General features: G+C 35.1%; 1 protein-coding gene and 1 long non-coding RNA gene across 6 annotated transcripts; both read right to left on the bottom strand.

Moving 5' to 3' along the window:
• Nucleotides 1-946: 946 nt before the first annotated feature.
• Nucleotides 947-14,171, bottom strand: HIP1 (HSP70-interacting protein 1). 4 transcript variants are annotated; one of them, XM_011628594.3, is made up of 12 exons: nt 13,929-14,171; nt 13,705-13,762; nt 11,893-12,063; nt 11,672-11,759; nt 11,359-11,439; nt 11,190-11,254; nt 10,714-10,854; nt 10,511-10,627; nt 10,208-10,387; nt 9,958-10,015; nt 3,532-3,632; nt 947-1,102 (listed from the first exon to the last, which is right to left on the bottom strand). In XM_011628594.3, exons 1-11 carry the CDS (start codon nt 14,036-14,038, stop codon nt 3,535-3,537), a joined length of 1,167 nt encoding a protein of 388 aa, XP_011626896.1. In that variant the 5' UTR covers nt 14,039-14,171; the 3' UTR covers nt 947-1,102; nt 3,532-3,534. The 4 variants fall into 4 exon arrangements, with proteins under 4 accessions (XP_011626896.1, XP_011626897.1, XP_011626895.1 ...); XM_011628595.3 differs by lacking the exon at nt 947-1,102 and adding an exon at nt 1,178-2,667; XM_011628593.3 differs by lacking the exon at nt 947-1,102 and adding an exon at nt 3,209-3,367.
• A 5,694-nt stretch (nt 14,172-19,865) lies between these two features.
• On the bottom strand, nt 19,866-20,981 carry LOC110008079 (uncharacterized). 2 transcript variants are annotated; one of them, XR_002282570.2, is made up of 2 exons: nt 20,625-20,981; nt 19,866-20,335 (listed from the first exon to the last, which is right to left on the bottom strand). It is a non-coding gene; the product is annotated as an uncharacterized LOC110008079 (long non-coding RNA). The 2 variants fall into 2 exon arrangements; XR_002282571.2 differs by having other exon boundaries at nt 19,866-20,303; nt 20,625-20,899.
• Between the last annotated feature and the right edge of the window lie 1,373 nt (nt 20,982-22,354).

The following is a 22,354-nucleotide window of genomic DNA, read 5'->3' as shown; positions in this document are numbered from 1 at the left end:
GGCACAAAGGGAAAAAAAGAATTAAAATTGTCGTAAAGAAATACCACAAAGAACCATACTTTCAATATCTTGAGCCGATAAAGCAAGAAAATAGAAAGATTTAAAAAAATGTCGTACATAGAATTAGAGCTGGATAGACGAAGTGGAGATGTAAAACTAAAGTTTTATATGATCGCAACATACCAATGAAGTTGAAAGGGAAGTTTTATAGGACAATTGTGAAACTAGCTTTGCTTTCTAACTCTTGATTAAGAATCGCACGTGAGTTCCTCTTTGGTCCTCTATATTACTATATACTTTTGTTCAGCCAAATTGCTTTTTTAGATGCATAAGTAGATGACATATACTCAGCCTTTGCAGAAAACAAACCTACCAAACACTGTAACTTAGATAACCTGGTAACTTCGCTACCTCCCCAAGAAAAAATATACTCAGCAATAAACTTTTTTTTATCCAAGTCACCTAAAAAATCGGCATCACGACTAACATCTCACAAATTTATACCACCATAATAAATACCAGCAATACAATTTCCTTTCAGATCACGAATGATCAACTTCACGATGGTCCAATGATCAATGGCCACCATATTCACTATGTATCTGCTGATTTGCTCACATCCCCCATTGCTTGTGCTATATAGGGTATGGTGTTAATCATAGCAACACAATGCTCCCTATTATTATGAAAATGGTACTTCGAGATGTTTGTATCTTCTCTGTTTTAGTGCTAATATGCTGTTTAAAGACAGCTTCATATATACATTAAATGGTGTACCGATTGGTTTAAAAGTTTGCATATTGAAATGCCACATATCCTTTTCCACATACCTCATCTGAGTTCACCAGATTTTCCTTTTCTTCCTACCTCTAATTACACTCATCCCAAGAATTATTTACCACTCTCAAATTTTCATCTCAAATTCCCTAACCAACTGAGCTTAATAAGTTGCAATATTCTCTTTATTTGGTCATGCAATAATCATGTCATCGACATACAATAACAAAGTAATAAAACTCTCATCACCATAACCACAAAAAACAGGCACAATGTTTCGCACTATGAAGGAATCATATTTTTGTAACACCATCTAGATGCGTACCTGTTACAATCCATACAACGATTTCTTTAGCCTACAAACCAAATTTTCCATATAATCCTTAACAAAATCATCAAATTGGGTCATAAAAATTTCTTCTTTTAAGTCACCAATTGAGAAAGCAGTTACATATTTAATTGTTCTAATTCTAAATTGAGAACATAGACCATAGCTAAAACAACTGTAATAGTGGTCATGAATACAAAAAGAAAGAATTTCATCAAAATTCATACATGACTTTTAAGCATAACCCTTCACAAACATTTGTGATGTGCATCTTTTCTTTTTGAAGACCCACCTACAATCAACTGTCTTTTGCCCCCTAATGATTTGCAAGTCCTATGTTTTATTTTCCACTAGGAACTTCATCTCCTCTTCATGGATGCTCTCTATTGATCGGCTTCATCAACTTTACATGCTTCATGATAAGAAATTGGCTCACCCTTTCTCTATTAGGCAAACATAAGACGAGAAATTGTCGTTAAGCCTAATAAAGCACATTTAGGTATTTCAAATCTTCTCAATTAAACGCCACTTAGATATTCTTCTAACACTTAGACAATTTCAGATTCTTGGTCTTTTCCGTCATCTTGCATGTTCTCATGGGTGTATTCCATACCAACAAGTTTTGCATATTCTTCTAACACTTGGAAAATTCCTCTTTATTAACCTTTTCTTGTCTCTTTTCTCTTATCTTTCAAAGCCGCTGCACAGTCGTCCTTCACCGACATAGCTTGCATTTTCAACTTTGAGATTGAGAAATCTAAACCATCAAATTTATGATTTCATATTTGGTTGAACTTCCTCCAGCCAGCTTACAGATCTTCAATCTACTACAAACCATGTGCCTAACAAGGATCTCAAACACTACGGCTCTAATACCAATTGTAGAGGATACAAATAAGGGTTGGACAAAAATAAAAAGAAAAAAAAAAATTGCGCTGCAAATTAAAAGAGCAAACACAGAAATTTGCATGATTCAACGATTGCCTACGTTCACAAGCCAGCAAACTTCTCTTCCTCTAATCAAGAAATATCATGCAAAAACAGAGAATGTAAGGATTTTCAAGCTCTCTATCACAATATGATTCCCCTCTAGAATACACACCCAAAAGGCTCCAAAATCTCACCGTTTTTCTATCTCCATTTTTCACATATATAATTTTTCTCTGTAACTACTTTTATATAGAAAGACCCAAGAGGAACCCATGAGTCACTCTTTATTTCCTCTTAGGTGCTAGAAAGTTTATCTCTTGTACTCCCTCTTAACTATCCCAAACGCAAGGATTCTCACCATAAAAGTAGGAAATCTTCTATTATGAATATTTGTCTTCCTAAGAATCAGGTATCCATGGTACATGTATTCACCGACTACAAACTTGTTCCAGGTTGACCTAACAATTTTTTGAACCAGGGCTGACATGGACACTCCAGGGTCAAACAATTCCCATCTTCAACGTAAAGATCACTTCGATCAAAAACAGTTCCCGCCTTTTCTTTCACTAGGAGGTGAAATTTGCACCATCCATTCTATCTGCAGCCAAACCTGGTATGTTGCTTCTGCCCTCCTATGGCAACATGGGCAATGCGGATCAACTGAATCAGTCATCTAACAAATAAATTTTAAAAAATGAAAAAAACAAAAAGGCTACATAGAGCCATATTCGCCATATAGTATATGTTTGTTTGGTGATTTAAATCAACCAAAATATGGCATAACTGGATATAATGCTAATTAGAAACAATGGGGCCAATTCCCAGGAAGTAATCGGCCCAGTAACCTTTGATCTCAGTTTGGATTGGTGATTTTCTGACTTTTTGATATGTATTAAGGGTAAAAGAACTCTAATTCTCATGGAAAACTCTAGTCATAAGGGTCATCACTACCACCCATTCAAGAGTCAGATGATGATGGGGGAGTGAATGGGATCCACTATATTCTCGACAAGTCCTCTTTCTCCCATCATTGTCCAACCACTTATTGGAGAGTGATGACCTTTACAACTAGGGATTCCCACAAGAGGATTATGTTACCCATGTATTAAAAAGTTAGTGTCCATGTGTCTGCATGCATGTTAGTGTGTGTGTGTGTGAGAGGGAGAGCACAACTGAGATCAAAGACAAATGGCTCTGCATTTCCAACAAAGTATAATGTACTATCCACATGCTTGTTCCTCTTTTTATACGCATAACAAAGATATCACAAACAACTTTTTGACCTTCAGACTTACACCACTGTCTCAAGACTCAAGACATCGTCCAAGGATCCTGAAGAAACTAGTAAACCCGTTAGCATGGGGGGAACAGTTTTCTCAACCTATAGTAGCACGCAAATAAGATAATACATAACAAGAACAACCCAATCACAATTTTGTCTCAAACAAAGCCAGAAAATCATATTTCGAGCTTTAAAAGTTCATCGGTGCACTCACTCTTCACTTGGCCCCACCAAACATGGTCATGAGCTTGGCAATGATGGGAGCCATCTTGGGGTTATTTTGGTGCTTCGCAATGTTAGCAGGGTTCTTCATCACTGCATCAACCAACATGCATCATATCATTTCAAGGCTCAAACAGGAAAAAAAAAAAAGTTGAAATCCAAGGAAAGCGCTTGAAAACAAAGGAAGTATGAAGATGAACCATACAAAATCTAGCCCCCTCATACATCTATACAAACTATATATATATACATACATATGCATGGGTATGTGTGTAAATAACGGCTTTTAGTACTGGGGAAACTTTCTATGTAGTGCCTTACATACGGAAAAAATGTGCCGGTGCTTCCCAGCTGTCCAATCTAAATGGATGGCTGAGATATCACCACCCCAAAAGTCACAAAACAAAGACAAACCTGGCAACCGGCTGAGAGCTGGTCTCCCTTCTGTTGCTCATCTCTCTCTCTCTCTAGAAATAAGAAGACAAAGAAAGAAGCTGCCCAAACAACTCTCTCTCTTTCTCTAAAACCGAATCAACCCTAACCCTCTCTTTCTCTCACTCTTCTCTTTCTGAGAATAAGGAAGAGGAAGATATAAGAACAGCCACCAACAAATTTGGGTAAAATCAGGCCATTCAGCCTAAAATGCTCAAGTTTGGCTCGCAAAGTAACCTAAGAGTGACATTTGTCAGTGTTCTTAGATAAATAAGATCAAGAATGAACTGGCGCAGAAGCCCGCAAGTGATTGTATTCTAAAGTTGTAAGTTTAGAGAGAGAGGGGGGAGTGGGGTTTGAATGAGATCGATGTGGCAGTCGGGGCTGAGGCAGGAGTAGGGCGAGAGTTGTGGGTGTGCTGAATTGGTGTTTATCTCTTTTCTTGACATTGCAACTGGAGATATCCCAGTGGTCCATTTAGATTGGGCGGCTGGGAAGCACCAGCGATATTTTTTCTATGTAGGCACAGCGACATAGGAAGTTTCCTCTTTAGTATTTACAAACAGAAATATCTAATGGCCCATCAAAATACATAAGTATATGCACGTTTACATATTGTATATACATATACACACATAACCAATCCCAAATAATTGGAATAAGGCTTGGATGATGATGATGATATACATACACACTTATACACTCTCATTCGTCAATCATAAATGTTTATGTTCTTTCTTACTAGTTTTGAAAATTTATTTTATAAATTTAATCATCAAGCTCGCTGTTTTGGGAGAGCTTATGCAGGACAGTAGCATATGGAAATTTTTGGAAGAACTCGCCCTGATTCCTTTCTTTTCACAAACAGGAACGTACATATGAAATTTATTAAGAAAAAGAAACAGCAAATTTGATTAGTCAAAAAAGTTATACAACAAGCATGTAAACCTTCTTGTATTCTTTAGAATCGCATACTCGCTCATAGAAAATTCCACAGCTTTGGGAAGCCAAGCCACAAAATATAGAAAGATCTTAAAGTTTCACATCCAATATCTGTTTACTTATCCAAGAGAAAAGAACAATGAATAACGAGTAATTTCAGAGTTCAGTTAGAGCTCCTGTTCATGGACTTCTTTTTCATTTCCTTTCGAAGAAAATGACACCAGCCATATCTGAATGGAGGAGAAAATGTCATAAAGTCAAAAAACAAATATAAAATGCATATAAGCTTCTAGACATTTTTATGGGCTCCCTTGGTAGCTTCAGAATAATTTTTCATGGCTTCCAAAGAGGTCAAACAATCAAAGAAGGCCACAAGCCACTACTACATGATTCAAAAGATCATTTGCCATATAAGCATGCTCTTGGGACCATGGGATCAAATATGTACAGAGAGAATTTCATTACTGTCTTTGGCAGACCCTTGACCGTGATTAATATATATATATATATATATATATATATATAACCATGATTTAAATATTATTGTTATCAAACAATTTTATCCCCTAACTTCTTCCACAATGTCCAAACTTAATGTCATTCAAGGTTATGCTAGTCACAACCGTTTTTGTTTGCTTGAGTTGTTATTTGAAGATTTATTTCAACAATTGAAATTTCCGTGATTCGAACCCAAATTCTATAAAAGCTCAAGAAGGCTCTGAAGTAAATGCAGCATTCAATGGATCACAAATCTTCATGATGCATGTTTAATGCCCAGCTACTAATGAGGATGAATCCATCAACATCCCATGATTAGTTAACGGAGATTTCCTGTTCCTTGGATACTAGGGGAAAATTTCTGGAAATTTAAAAATTCATTTGAACTTCTAAATAATGAATTTTAATATTTATAGTGGTATACAGATTGGCCAATAAGGATGCATATGAAAACTGTATCCCATTTCTCTACAGATTTCATGATTCACAACTCACTGTTCTCATCATCATTATCCGAGCCTTATCCCAACTACTTGGGGATGGCTACACAAATCCTCTTCTGCCGTTCCATTCTATCAAGGGGCATACCCTCAGTCAGACCATAAATCACCATATCTTTTCTCACTACTTCCATCCAAATCTTTTTAGGCCTTCTCCTTGCATTTTTAGAACCTTCCTCTCAAACTCAATCATCCCTCTTAAATAGTGTCGTTCTAGGACGACGATGCACATGGTCAAACCACCTAAGCCTACTTTCTTTTATTTTTATCGCATATTAGAGCTACCCCTGAATTCCGCAAATGTATTCATTCCGAATTCTATCATTCCTTGTCCTACCACTCATTCTGTCCCATAAAGCATAGTCTTACAGCCGTCTTGTTGAACTTCATCTTCAGTTTCATCGTATGCAATAATCACATAGGACTCCAAAATCACATCTTCACTTCGTCCACCAGCTCTAATTCCATGATCAACATCCTCCTCAATCTCTCCTTTCTCATGGATTATCTACCCAAGATATCAAAAATAATATCTTTTAAGTACTTCTTGGCCATCAAACTTAAATAATTCCTCATTTCTACTCCTATTATTATTAACTTGCATTAAATATATTATGTCGTAATATGACTAAAGCATCCTTCTAACTTTGTGTTTATACTGTCTCTAGTCTCATCAACCCAAACTGTGCCATCCTTAAATAATATACACCACAAGTGACAGGACCTCATCGTTTACATGCCTAGCTAACTCATCCATAACCAAGCAAAGAGATATGGCCTACTGTCATTGAAAATTTACTTGTCTCTCCACTAAGTTGTCTTTACATTAGTTAGCGCTCCCTCGTATATATCCCTAACCATGTCAATATGTCCTCTTGAGACTTATTTCTTATCCAGCAACCGCCAAATTATTTCTCTAGGTACCATATCGTGTGCTTTCTCTAAATCAATAAAGACCATGCTGAAGTCTTCTCTTTTCTCTCTATATTTCTCAATCAATTTCTTAAGTAGGAAAATAGCCTCAATGGTTGACCTCCCAGGCATAAATCCGAATCGATTTTCTGATACACATGTTTCATGTCTTATTCGTTGGTCCATCAGTCTCTCCTATAGTTTCACAGTGTGCCTCATAACTTTGATCCCTTAATAATTTGTACAACTCCGTATGTCTCATTTGTTCTTGTAAATAGGTCGCACAACACTCTTCTTCGATTCATCTGACATTTTCTTTATTCTCAAAATCTTGTTGAACAGCTTGGTCACCCAGAATATGTCAATCTCTCCCATGCACTTGTTGAACAGCTTCGTCATCCTTCACCAACACCCTCTGATCCTCACTCTTAATGCATTTAACATGATATAGATCCCTATGTTTCCTCTCTTATTTTTGCTAGTTTGAATACATCTTTTTCAACTTCTCTTGTACCCAATTTATTGTAGAAATCATTATATGCCTTAAGCTTACCGTACCATTTGCTTAACGTTCCTTTTGGCATTTCCATATTCTTTTAAACTCTGATCATTTATATTCCCTAGCCAAGCTTTGTAAAATGATTGTTTTCAACTATTAGCCATTTGAACCTTATCATTTCATTCCATCACCAAGTTTCCTTATCTAAAAGTCTTCTGCCTCTAGATTCTCCTAAAATTTCTTTTGCACTTTCTTAATACAATCAGCCATTACATTCACATAACGTAAACTTCATCATCAGAATTCCATTTTCCTTCGTTCATCAATTTATTTCTAAATAAGTCTATTTTCTCCCTTTCTAAGTTTAACCACCTAGTTCTTAGACACCCATTAATGTCACTCTTCTTCCATCTATTAATGCAAACATCCATAACCATGAGCTTCTATTGCATGGTCAAACTCTCTCCTTGGATAACCTTACAGTCTTTAAATGATGATCGTTGTATCTTTTTAACATAAAAAAGTCCATCAAGCTTTATATGATACACTTTTGTAAATTATTAAATGTTCATCTTGCTTTTACAGTAAGTGTTTGATATTGTTAAATCGTAAACCATAGCAAAATCAAGAATAGCATCACCCATCTCACTTCTTTCTCCAAATCCGTATCCTCTATATACTCTTTCATATCCTCGACTATCTTTTCTCAGTCCCCTCCTAAAAATGTCCTCTCCATTTGGTATTCCTTGGGCTAGTCCATCCATATACTCCTAGAATGGTCTTTCAATTTCATCCTCTAATCTTACTTGTGGGTAAAACATTAATTACATTAATTATCTCACTTAACACAAGTTTAAATTAATAAGAGCTGTTTTAATTAATGAGAGCCTTCATGATTCACATTCATTTCAAACAAACTGTGTAATGTCAGAAATAAACTATAACGAAAACTTTTATCAAGAAATATTTTTTTTAACATAACAACTCTAACAGGTCTGAATGAATTCGTGTTCTGGTCCCGGCGGAAAATCTGCCTACCAATATACACGGGTCTCATCATCTCCCAGGAGCAGAGTTAGTTCGAATATTCATCCAGGGGGCAGAAGCGAGGCAAGGACCTTAACTGCTAAGAACAGCCGAGCGGGGAAATGAAGAGAATGGAAAAAACCTCACTTTAACGCAGCGACAATCAAATTACAAGCAACTAAAGGACACAAATCCAGAAAGACAGGAAGAAATCTATGAATTCAATAATCGTTAATTGACCCAGGAGTTGTTCCCGGGCAGAAGCGAAGCAAGGACCTTAACTGCTAAGAACAGCCAAGTGGGGAAATGAAGAGAATGGAAAAAACGTCACTTTAACGCAGCGACAATCAAATTACAAGCAACTAAAGGACATGCAAATCCGGAAAGACAGGAGGAAATCTATCAATTCAATATTCGTTAATTGACCCAGGAGTTGTTCCCGAGCATCCTCAATTAGGTTATTAGACACCCCAATTGTACCTGAGCGTCTTGAAGGGATTAGATTGCTCCGGCCTAGTCGAAGTGGGAGTACTTTCCCTACCAACTGCCCACCTCTTAGCAACCCAAGCATAGAACGAGGGATTTGCCCAGGCTGAGTGACAGCTGAGTGCATTGAGCCAAGCCGAGTCCCAAACTCTTTGTTCTCACCCCGAGTTCTGCAGTTGCAGATGCACCGGGCCGGTAGGGGCAGTCACTCCTGGAGTGTGAGGTAGGAGACTTGGATGAAAGCTATTCCCTTCGTTCTTTCATCTGCTCTTCTCCCTCATTTCGTCCTTCCATTGGAGTCCTTGTATTTTTAAAGACCCAAATCCACATGTCTCTGAAATTAACAACTAAGATCTTGTAAAATCTATACCGATATCTAGCATTACCATAAGTTGTCTCTTAAAGCACCACCTAGAACTTCACAACAGTCAAGTGCCATATCCAATACTACTGATTTTTTAGTTATGCTCAAACACTGATCTCCACAGAGGGTGGTCACAAATGCGCAAATGAGGATTTGTTTTCTTTAAAATGGAAAGATGGAACAAAAAATATAAGGATTAGACAATTTGATTGATTTATGTGATATGCAGACGAATGATTTTAGAACTAATTTATATGGATAAAGTGCATCACTTCTTTCTCTTAAAAAAGGGAATTCAATATTCCAAGGTTCAGGTCTAGAATTCGAGGAGACTGACAACAAGACGATTGGTCAACTTTCAGATTTCTAAATGGAAGAAAGGTAGACACCACAATAAAAAAATCATAACATTGACTAATAATTGAACACCGATTGATATACACAAATAAATATATTAGCCATAACTCAAACACAAGGGTCCACATAAACTATCTGTAGATGTCATCATGAAATTCACAATTCTCTACTTCAGAACATGAGTTTAATTCCTAGTAAATTACGAGCAGTCTCCGTTAGTAATCAATAAAGGAAAAACATAACCATATTCTAAACAACAATTAACATCTTAATAAAAAATTTGAGAAACGAAAAATAAAAGAGGCATCCAAATCTAGGCATGAAAATGTGGCCAACACCGAAACACTAGAATGCATTATTATGATACACAGGATTAAAGGCAGAGAGAGGAATCAGAGTTACCATCAAGGATCTCTGCCATAATTTGTGGGTCTTTGAAAGCAGCCATCAACTCTGGGTCCTGCATCCATTTAGGAGCAATAAGCCCTCCTCACTCAAAAGTTTGCTGTAAGGTACAAAATCATGAGGAGGGAGAAAAGGGGGGGGAGGGGGGGGGGATAAACCAGTTTCTAAGGACTAGGACAACAAGGAGAAGAACTTAGAATTAAGTATGACAATGTGAAACATCAACATGACAACATCTTCAACTTACACTGAAGATCTTGCCCATATCAATATTTCCAGGTATACCCCCAGGTGCACTGCCAGGAGAACCTCCAGGCATACCACCAGGAAAACCGCCAGGCATAGAACCTGGCATACCAGCAGGCATGCCCCCAGATGATCTACCAGCCGTTGAATGTTCTTGCCTTTTAGCACTTTCGTATTCAGCCTGCCAAAAATATATACAGAAATAAATAAATAGTATATTGCCAAATAATGACAATATGCAAAACAATTACAATGACTCTCTCTCTCTCTAGCTAAGAACAATAATCCACCAATTGTTAATCACCTGAGCTTCAGCTTTGTGGCGTTGTCTCTCCCTCGCAATCCTTTTCTCTTCTCTCTCTTTGCGCAGGCGCTCATATTTTCTGTTGTGTTCTTCGATTTTGCGTGCATTGGGTTCAACCTGCATCCCTCCGTGAAAGGCTAGTTGGAAATTTAAATCATAAAATTTAGTCATCATGGATCCAAATAGGGGAGAAAGTAGAAAACCTTTTTAAGAACAGAAGCAATCTCCTCGTCAAAATCTATTTTTGATGCTACATGAAGATCTTTGGCAGCATCTTCCCACTGGCCAAGTAAAGCCCTTGCCATGCCACGAGATTTATAGCCTTTTGCAGAATCAGGATTAATCTAAGACAACAATAATTTCAACATATTAGCATATGAAGAGTAACCAGAGGAAAATGCATTCAACCATCAAGTGCATCATATGTATGATACATAACTATGGTGCCATATGGATATTTAAACAAGAAACAAGAACATGGATTCATGATACACGTCTTCTATTTGACAAGTGGGCACATGTACATCGATGTATATATGTATGTGTAATGAACATAAAAGGATAATGGATGATAATAAAACATGGGTCTTGTCCATGGTGATCATGGAAGTGAAAGAATACGTGATATTTACTAGAGAATTGAAATGGCTATAGATGAAGAAAGGAGTGGGCAGCAGACCTCCAAAGCTGCATTAGCATCTTGAATGGCAGCATTTGGTTTTTTCATCTTTACAAACACACTGGCTGTATAGAGCATAATATCATTTTGTTAGAATTCAGACTACGTGAACACAACTCTCAAGAACCATCTAAATTGTATGTTAATCATGGAAGCCATCAGGATTCACCTCTTGTTGCATACATGATTGCCGATGTTGGGTTGCACAAGATAGCCTCTGTGAGATGGTCAATAGCCTCTTCGAATTTGCCTGAAACAATAGACGTATGTGTCATAAATACATGGAACTAAAGAAACATCCAATGGATCCTCATCAACCTGGGACCAACCATCAGGGAAATGTCCAGGTTTGGTATGCCACACTCTCCATCGCCGTCCATCATTCAGTAGATGGTGATTGCCAATGGACTATGGCTACTTTCCCATGGAACTGAAGAGAACCCAAATAACCAACAATTCCTTCCTTTACAGTCCAAATTTACCTTCTGAAATTCCCTCCATGGCTTTCGCTTTGGCCATTTGAGCAGCATCACGATTTTCATCCGTAACCTCAACAGTTGGATCTCCCATCTAGATACATAAAGATATTAAAAAGACACAATAAGACAATGCAATCAAATTTATCACATGCTTTTGCACTCAGATCCTCACAAATGAAACTTTTTCAGATTGAATGACTGCTGCGGAAACTCATTATATTTGCCTTTTGAGGGGGCTCATTGTCAGCCTCGACAATATCATCATCAAACTCGATATCAGACTCAGAGATATCACTGTCGAAATAATCCTCTGTGATATTATTAGTTGACTGAGCATCAGTTTCCTCCTTAATGTCCGACATATCATCATCACTCTCATCGTACAGTTGGGTTTTCTGTAAAGAATTGAGGTCAATCAACTAATTGATACATAACAATATGCAGTTCCTGTTTATTGGTAGGGGAGATAGAAAAACTGTTTATCAGGTTAAAATAACATATTACTGGATTATCAAGTCAATGTGTGTTCATTTTTCATCTAAGCAATCCAAAACTCCAGATAAAGCAAGAGACTAACCAACTGTTTTAACAAGAAAATTATCATGAGCTCTTAATGCAAACCAACTTCACAATAGGAAAGTACCTATTTTGCCCAGAAAGATAACTTGGTTGCTTAGCTGGGAAATGGCTCAGAACTCAAAGATAATAAAATTCAAGGGAGCGAGATAAATGATGCACTCTCCGGAGCTTCATGTGTAAGCTAATGTTCAAAGCACTTTTGCAGGGCAATGTCATCTCAAATGGGGAGAGGAAGAAATTTTACAAAGGGCCGGAAGGATGGGTACACGACAGAGCAAGAATAAAATTTTGAACTTTAGAGGCCATAAGATACTTTATAATTGGAGATTAGATATAATTAGAGCAACCATCTAAGGTGGTTATGTTTTCTATGCTGGTTATGAGCAATAAGATTCCTGTGCAGGAAGTCCTCCATAGTATCTTTGGTTTGAATCTGAAACTAAGTAAAAATGCTCTGTATGCAGTATGTACTGTGCAGAGCAAAGATGCAAAGAGGAAACTCAATTGAGACTTATTACTCTATTGCCCCCCCAAAAAAAAAAAACGGGGTTAAGACAGCTAGAACCCCTTAAAAATAGAGATTTCCCATTTAAAAAAGGGCTTCTCTTCTAGTGGTATCTATAGTATTTCCAGAATATCGATACCATATTACGTAGAACACAGTCGACGACTCCTGCGAGATTTTGAAGGGTTATTGAGTCAATTTTGCACCATACTACTTCTATCAATACCACGTGAACTAACCATATTCAGATGAATTTTGAAAAAAACCTATCAGTGGTCCTCTATCTACCAAAACTCTAGAAGTCAGCTTCTTTCAACCACCACTATTTACAGATAGTAAACATATCATAGTCTGATACATGAAGTCCATTTTCCCTACCTTCCTTGTTAGTACCTAGTAGTAATGGTAGTCCAATTCCATGGCCATAAGATCATGAAACAGTCCTATTCCGCTTCAATTCGTGTTTTTTCTTTTGTTTGTTATCCCAAACTTCTAAATGAGTAATATAACTCTAAAGAACAAAGCAACTCAAGTTCCACCAAATCCCATGCTCTAAAGAAACTTGAAACCACCAGCTTCATACTATATATTCGAGACAAATTCTTAGTAAAAGTAAACCGTTGCTCCAAAGACCCAACCAATCAAAAAAATGCTAAATAAACCATAAAACTACGGAAACAGAGTATTAAAGGGAGTGTCTGCCATATATACAATGGAAAATTTCATTTAAATCAACACGATCATGACCCAATATTGATGATGATGATGATGATAATAATAATAATAATAGTACTAGTAATAATAATAATAATAATAATAATAATAATAATAATAATAATAATAATAATAATAACAATAGAAATAGAAATAATAATAATAATCATAATAATACGAAATGAAAGATAAATTAGAAAACAGGTAAAACAGAGTGTTAAGGAAAAAAAAGACGCACTGGAGATTTGGGTTTCTCATGTGGCGCATAGGCTGAAGCAGGAAGCTTCGCTCCAAGGCTGCAATGGACAATAACAATAAAAAGAACGAAAACCCAAATTTTCTCAGAAGATTATGAGGCCTTTCAGAACATTGAAAGTAGAATCAAGAACCCAAGAAGAATGAAAAAGGAAGAAATTTGTAATAAAATTTGAACGAGAGGGAAAATGAAGAGAGAGGAGGAACCTTTCCAAGTAGTCTTTAAAGAAGGATATCGAAGGGTCGCTTAAAATTGATGGGTTGGTTTCACACTGCTCTATGAACAGTTTCAGCTGCTTTATCTTTTCTGCATCCATTCTTCTCAGACCACTTCACAAAAACACAACTCTCCCTCCGACCACTTAACAAAAACCACAACACTCTCTCTCTCTCTCTCTCTCTCTACAACAACAACTCTCTCTCTACTGTGGCAACCAGAAGGTGTCTCCCTGTTGCACTCTTTTCTTCCCGGGGCAATGACCAAAACGCCCTCGCCTATTATGGAAAATATGTAGTTGGGATATGTCAAAAGATTTCCTACTTCTTGGACAGTATACTATCTATTTACTCCCGCGGACAAAATAAATAAATATAAGATATCTTTTGGATCTCAAATTCTGTAGATGTAATCTCTACCTATATACTCACTTAAATAAAAAAATTTTGAAATAAACTCTCTATGAACTAGAAAAAAAAAAGCCTCAAGAATGAATAGAGATCGTCGAATATATATTTAAGGTCGATGTGAGTGTTAAAAAAATAAAACAAAACAAATTTCAATTTTTAAAAAAATTATTCATCCAATAATTCTGATGTGGTTATCCGAATCTTATACCGGACAAATCTTCTTAAGTAGGTGTTTCGAGAAAAGGTGTAGATAAATAGTAGACGCCTCCAGGAGCATACTACATGAGGCCGTGAAAAATTAATGGAAAAATGCAGAGAGACAATAGGAAGGTATTCTACTTAATACAAAGATACAAATGATGGATGTTTCTGGAACTCCGGGAGAAAGCATCAACAAAATTAAGCCAAAAGATGTTATATTCCTTCAGGAGTATTAAAACCCTACCTAGGATTAATTTTAAGAGTATTTGGGGATACAGCCACATCAATAAAATAAATTTCTAGCAGTACCTTCTACACACTTAAGAAAACATTGTCTCAAATTTGAATAGAAACCTCCAATGCTTAGAGGGGGAGATAAAAACCCAAATTTCAAAAAAAAAATTGGAAAGGTATACAATGAGTCTATTTACTTTTGATATAATTAATTTTGACCATTAGATGTGAAATTGGGTGGTTACATTTATTCCATTGACCAAATTCAAAATTCAAAAAAAAAATTTCAGAGTTTCTGAAACACCTGAGCTATTAAATTTCACATCGAATGTGTTATAAATAATTGTGACCTTTGTATACCAAATGTAAATGGTCTTGTTGTATACAAATATTTTTTTTTTTCTTTTGAGAATAATTATCTAGTGATTCTCAAAATTTTAAATTAAAAAAATCCTCTTAAATAGGTATTGTAACCGAGGAAATTAATATAAACTATGCTCCTGATGTGTATGTTTTACTTGCCCAATGATATAAAACGGTCAAACATCTAGTGTGGGGTTATAGGGAAAAGAAAGGTAAATGCTCTCATTGTATATAATTTTTTTTATTTTGAAAATAATCTTAATTGATTTTCAAAATTTTAAATTGAAAAAATCCTCTCATATACGTCTTGTAACCGAAATTAACGTAAATTATGCTCCGGGTGTATGGTATATGTGTCCAAAGATATATGACGGTCAAACCTCTAGGGACGGGTTAAGGAAGGCAAGTAGTAATTATGCCTCTTAGTTTTCCTTTTCACGTGAGGTTTGTATATTTTTACCATAGAAGTACCTCAAAACTATTCCCAATTTTAAAGCTCTAAAAATGTGCGGAATTACAAGTTTTGAAAGTGGGCAGTTGAAATAGTTTGTTTTAAGATGCACTATTTTTAAAAAAAAAAAATTTTTTGTTTTATATATATAGATGAATAATTTAAAATGAACAAATATTTTTCAATTAGTTTTTGAGACGAGTCTTACCCCAAGTGTATAAATGGCAAGGAAGCTATGACAAAGGCATGATTTTGACTGACGTGAGTTTTAAGCAAACATGAAGACAAATGATCACCTTTTTTACATATTTTGTTCTTCAATGTAAAAATTGCCATGTTTAATATCTAATGTGAATATTGCAACCTTAGCTTGGGTTCTGAAAATTGCACCCACTCCGTCGCATATTCTCTCACCAACTCGTCTTTTTAAAGTTTTTTTTTATAATACAATTTCTTGGCAATGCCTTAAAAAAAGGAAAATATCAAAAATTGCCCGATCTTCCTACAAAAAATACTTTTTAAAAAAATATAGAGAAAAAATATTTTAAAAGAGCTGATAATTTAACCCCACTTATCTAGGTCTAGTGAAATGATAAAAATACCTTGGTTGTTTGGATTTAGCAACATTGAATATCTATTTATATTTAAGAAGGTGAGTCGTGTCTCTTGGTCAAAAAATAAAAATAAAGAAGCGAGCCTTGCGGCTGATATTGAACAACTTAGGGTATTTTTGTTATGGGTGAGAATTGTATAAGGTGTACACTTTATATTGTACAAGTAAAGTGCACTTCTAAATTTTATTAGAACATGTAGTTCTGATATTAAAAACCTTATGATGACTTAAAAATTCATGTTTAACCCTATTTATGATATTTAAAATTTTAAAAATAGAGCAAATCATGCATATCTATAAATACGTAAAAATTTTGAAAAAAAGTGTTCAGATAATATATTACAAGATGCACTATTTTTAATATTTGAAATTTTTTTTTCTTTATATCAATATATCTCAAGGTTTAGATGGTCAATTGAAAGGTCTTTCACCATCAAAAACGCTCTTTCTATTGGATTTTTTAGGTGCATCTTACTTCCATAGGATAAGGTTGCAATCTTGTATAAACCTTTTGCGTTTGTTATATAGCATTTTTACGTTGCTAGTCATGAATAACAGTGTCATTACCATTATTTGACTGTGGTCACTTTTGTAGGGCTAAAGTTATAAAAATATCTGTCCTTTTTCGGGTTCCTAATCGTGTGGAACAAATTCAAACCATTTGGTTAGATCGAAACAGGCCATTTGGTTAGATCGAAACAGGCCATTTGGCCGGTTCTGGTTTCAGCCGGTCCTGGTGAACGAGTATTTTTAAGAAATTCAAAAACATATATAAAATCTCAAAATTAAGGGATTTTGTTGGTAATGTATTTTTTATTGTTTTTTATCTTTCTGACAAATATTGGAAATTGTTATGGCCATTAATACTTCTTTTTACATTTTTCCATTTGTTTTGAAATTTTTTAAAAATACCTTTAAGCACAAATCGAATCTTTAAAATTTAATTTTTTATTAATTTTCAACTTCATTTGAATGTGTTTTGTTTAATCATACTTTAAATATATTTTTTATATTCTATTAGATTTTTTTGTATTTTTTTATCACTCTTTTTATTGCATGGACTTGCCTGGTTAGGCCAGTTTACGAGTTAGGCTGGTTGAACCGCTTCCAACCCCATATCTGGCTAACCGTTCCGATTCGATTTTTTCTAAACTGTTCCTAATACAAACAGGGCAATTTAATCATTTTTTATAATATTTTTTTAAGGAGGTAATAAAGTGAAATTAAAAAACCAACACTTCTAATGTTAAAAAGACGAAGTAAAAAAAATCACATATTTATGGATGGCAAAAACTATAGTTACAACTTCCCATTACGAGGATACAATATTATACGATATCACTTAATAGCACTTGATGTCAAGTTTGATATTTTTTTATTCCCTAAATTCTCATTAAATAAACGACATGGTATGATTCCTCATGACCTAAAACACACATTGATTTTAGGGACTATGCAGTAAAACAACAACAATAATGTCAAAAATAATACTTTCATTAACGAATAACAAGAACAACAGCATGATATATAGGATTGTAGTTATAAAAAAAAATGAACATCAACATGGAATCGAAGTTAATAAGAAACTCAAAATTAAAAAATATGAAACGATAATCTATCCAAATTGTTGTAGTATGTACACCGGTGCAATAAGGTTTTTCAATGGGTTCCTACACATTAATTACCATGACTTTTAAGGATAATGTACAAAATAAAAGGAAGATAATAATAACAACTGCAACAATAATAATAATAATAATAATAAATATTTAAGGATTTTAACAAAACTTGAAGTCAAACTCACTTCAAATTCACCAAAAAGAGAGACAGAGAGAGAGAGGTGGGGAGGAAAAATAATGCCAACCCACATCCACTTTTGCCAGACATTGAAGAAGAGAACTGCAATATGTTCCCTTCAAGCAAATTCAAATATAAGATGAAACTTTGCACAAAAAAATAAAACATGTACATCAATAATTAACACGGCATCCTTTATCTCCAGCTATGATATGATTTGGTACTCTTATAAGGAGCTTCACCAAAGCCTTGTAATCTTTTATACATGCTAAATATTGCAAGATAAGACGAGTAGCCAAGGAAACCTCATTACAATCACACAATAGGGCTTTGAACCTTCATATTAGATGTAAAGTTCCATTAGAAAAATTAAAATAATACAGCTTGAAATTAAAATAATACAACTTGAGATTAGCAACTAAAGGGCATATATGCAAGGATTACATAAAACATCACAAATTAATTACTAAAAAATATACATCTATACATTGCATATTGACTAATAAATAAATAAAGGGAAAGTATAGAATGAAACGATTCATCTTTGGTACAAGGTGGTCACATTAATCTTGACCATTAGATGTAAATTTGGGTGGCTAAAATTATTCTATTCATCAAGCTCAAACTTCAAAAGAAAAATTCTAGAACTTTGTGAAACATCCACGCAATCAATTTTCACAACTTTGTATCAAAGGCAAATTACATCCAAACAATCAAATTTCACATAAGAGGACTGTAAGTAATTTTGACAACATTGTATCAAAGGTAAATAGTCTTATGCAATCCCATAAATAAAAAAAACAATATCATTGGGCTTCTATAAGTTTTCCTTCCAATTCCCTCTCATGACAAAAATGTTCCAAAGAAAACAACTTCAACAAGATCATCTTTTTCACTTAGACATCTTAAAAGACTTAGACTTCAATTAATCATCCAAAAATATTTCAAAATACAATCGGTATTTGGAGTTATTAATTCCCTTTCTAGAAATGGGTTCACCATTTGGCGCTCTGGAGAATTTCGTTGAGTTCTTGTATAGGGTTTTGGGCTTCGAGCCAGAAGACACCACAACTTTTCAAAGCATCTCCTTAATTGAAACTTTTTTTCTGTACAAAATACAGCAGACAACTGTCATTTCTGGAGTCCATAAACGAGAAAATTGTGAACCTTAGGGGCCGTTTAGTTCCCTGGATTTATGATTCCTATATAAATGGATATCTTGAAATTAGTATTTATTGGAATTGGTATTTTCTGGAATATGGGTGTATGTTTTTTGGATTGCATCCGGTAGAGACTAGGAAGATGCAAAAAATTGCCTAGAATATGTTTTTCTTGGAAATCCTGAATTTTTTATGAATTAGTTTTTTAAAAACATTAACCATTTCCAATGTTGTGATTATTGAATCTTTTTTTCTAATGTTTGTCCAAGTGAGGTAACATTTAATATCATTTCTAACGACACCCAAAATTTGACATGATATATTACTTATAAAGACTTATTTTATGGCGAAGCTGTGATAAGTCTGAATTTTATTTTATTTGTGCCCTTAGATCTCATTGCTATAATGAATCACCGAGATGAATGCAAGACAGAGAAAGAGAGAGAGAGGGGAATTCAATATATAGAGAGAGAGACCCTTAAAAACTCAAGTGGGCCATACCATAGATAAACATTCACAAATTACAGAGCCTAAAACAATTAATGTGAAAGTCCACCATGCACCTCAATCCATATTGAAAACCCATGTTCTAAGTTATTTACCATAACATAATGATTTCATTCATTAGAGATATAGGAAGTTAAATAGAAAATCGATCCAAGAGAGAAGGGAGAGAGCAAAAGAAAGACAGCGAGAGCGGGATCTAAATTCCAAAATTACTTCATTACCATAACATAATGATTTCATTCATTAGAGATATAGGAAGTTAAATAGAAAATCGATTCAAGAGAGAAGGGAGAGAGCAAAAGAAAGACAAGAGATAGAGAGAGAGAGGGACTGAGGGCCACAAGAATCGAATTACAATCATTTTATCCATTTTAATATTTGGACTGAATCCAACCCAACTTTCTCGCATTATTATATCTTGCTCATATTCACATCCGACCGTTGCAATGCAACACCATCAATGTCATCTCATCAATGTGAGGATTACAAGGGTAACCACAAACCTTATGTACGCCACTGCTTCAGCAATCAACTCACTAGCCCGTAGAGGTCTCAGGAATGTATATGCTCAAGGTCCCCTCATGTTTGGCCAAGACCTTAGTATTGGATCCAATATCAGCAACATTTCACTGAGATTTGAACCTCAACACATAAGTGCACCCTATTCATTGTACAAGTATCATTTTTAGAGTGTATGTGCTCTGAAATTCATGAATTTTCTGATGAAAACAGACCCCACACATTGGACATTTGAAGTTGAAGAGAAAGCCATTACTCTAGAAATTTGAAGTTGCTTGAAATTGAAAAAACCCCAAAGAAATTGACGGTGTGTTTTAGAGAGAGAATGAAGAATGATGGATAGTGTGTGAGAGAGAGATAGAGCGAGGAAAATAGAGAGACAGAGAGAGATGAGGAAAAGAGGGACGAAAATAGAGAGAGATGAGATATACCTCCGTACGAGCAGGAGGTCCGGGCGAGCTTTGAGTGGCAACCCTCGGTGTGCCGAGCAGCTGCTTCAGGCAAGGGCGAGGCGAGCAAAGCTAAGGTTTCACGCAGGGGCTTCGAGCGGCGACCCTCGGTGTGGCGAGCAAAGCTAGGGTTTGCACACTGAACGTGGTGAGGTGGGGAGCCATACGAGCACTCCGAGAGAAGCTTGGTTTAAATCTTCCAAGAAAAATTGATTAGTGGATTGATCATTTGCTGTGCATTTTGGCTTCATAACTATGGTCTATTCTTCGTTAACAAAGTCTTATTTTGATCCATCCACTTGAAGAAGTTCAAAAGCAAGGGGTAGAGAATAACGGAATGGTGGGAATATGAATTTCCAATCAAATATCAAGTCCATTATTTGTGTCGGGGAAAATGGGTGATTTATGGAAAAAGTTTATATTAAACCATCAAATTAGAGCCCATCTCAACATTTTTATTAGAAGAGGGTTTGATGCCCAAATATCCTCAAATTGATCATCTCGACATGCATGGACATGAGAAAAAAATGGATTTCAAGTTTTTGAAATAAGGCATCTTGTAACGTATTTTTTTCCTGTTAATTTTTAAGATTTTCAAGTTTTTATAGATCTACGTGATATACAATATTTTTTAAGCCTTAAATTTTATAATTAAATATACAAATATATTTTAAAGTTATCACAAATATTTCCAGCATTAAAACCACATTTATCGACATTTTTTTAAGGTGGGCTCTAATTTGATTGTTTAGAGCCTAGGCTCTATATAAACCACACCTTCACTCAAAGCCGCACAATTCTATTATTTTTTTTACACAAATTTTTTTTTTTTTGAACATGTTATACAGTGAGATAGCAAGTCGATTCGATTATGTGAGTTCAGGAAAGTGGGTGATTCACTAAAAGCCGCACGATTCTTTTTTTTTTTTTTAACACGTTAATAGCAAAAATGGAGGGTGAGACATTATGTTGAGGCATCAGCCCCCCAAACCACCAGTAGCCCAAGCCCATTTGCATTCCACAAAGGACTTTTTAAACACTGGTGTGACCTTGAGTGGCCTTAAGATGGAGAACAGGAGCAGAGGGCTGAAATCCGAAATCAACATACACAAAATATTAGGCTACCCATACACTTCACAGAAGGCATAAGTCGATAGAAAATTAAGGACTTAAAAATGATGATATTTAATAAAGAAAAACGTTTAAACAAAGTTGCGGCTTTATATTATAAAAGTAAAGTGCATTTCAAAAATCCAATAGAAAGGAATATTCCGAAATTGAAAAACCTTTCAATTGATCATCTCGACCTCGAAATCTATAGCTTTAAAAAAATAATAATAATAAATTCAAAAAGTAGTGTATCTTGTGATAAGTTACTTGGACTATCCATTTTTTATATTTTCACACTTTGTTAGATATGCTTGATCTGCACTTCATAATTAGGGTCAAACATCAATTTTTTAGTCATTGTATATTATCTCTTCCAACAAAGTTTAGAAGTGCACCTTACTTGTATAGTATAAGGTGGGCACCTTATACAAACCTCGCCCCCTAATAAAATACTATATCCCATTGAAATGGGTTTCATGTAAATTTAGCATTCATAAATGAAAGGGCTACTGTTTGTTATGTGGAGAATAGAAGTTTGTTATATATAGATAAGGAGGTAGCAGAGATTCTTAAGGTTTTGGCATTTTCTCCCTCAATTCCAA

The sequence above is a fragment of the Amborella trichopoda genome, chromosome 3, assembly GCF_054954075.1.
Source record: "Amborella trichopoda isolate Santa Cruz 75 chromosome 3, AtrichopodaSantaCruz75HAP2 v2.0, whole genome shotgun sequence".
Lineage (NCBI taxonomy): Eukaryota > Viridiplantae > Streptophyta > Magnoliopsida > Amborellales > Amborellaceae > Amborella > Amborella trichopoda.
The sequence above is the reverse complement of the archived record's forward strand: the minus strand, read 5'-3'. Positions and strand labels throughout refer to the sequence as shown.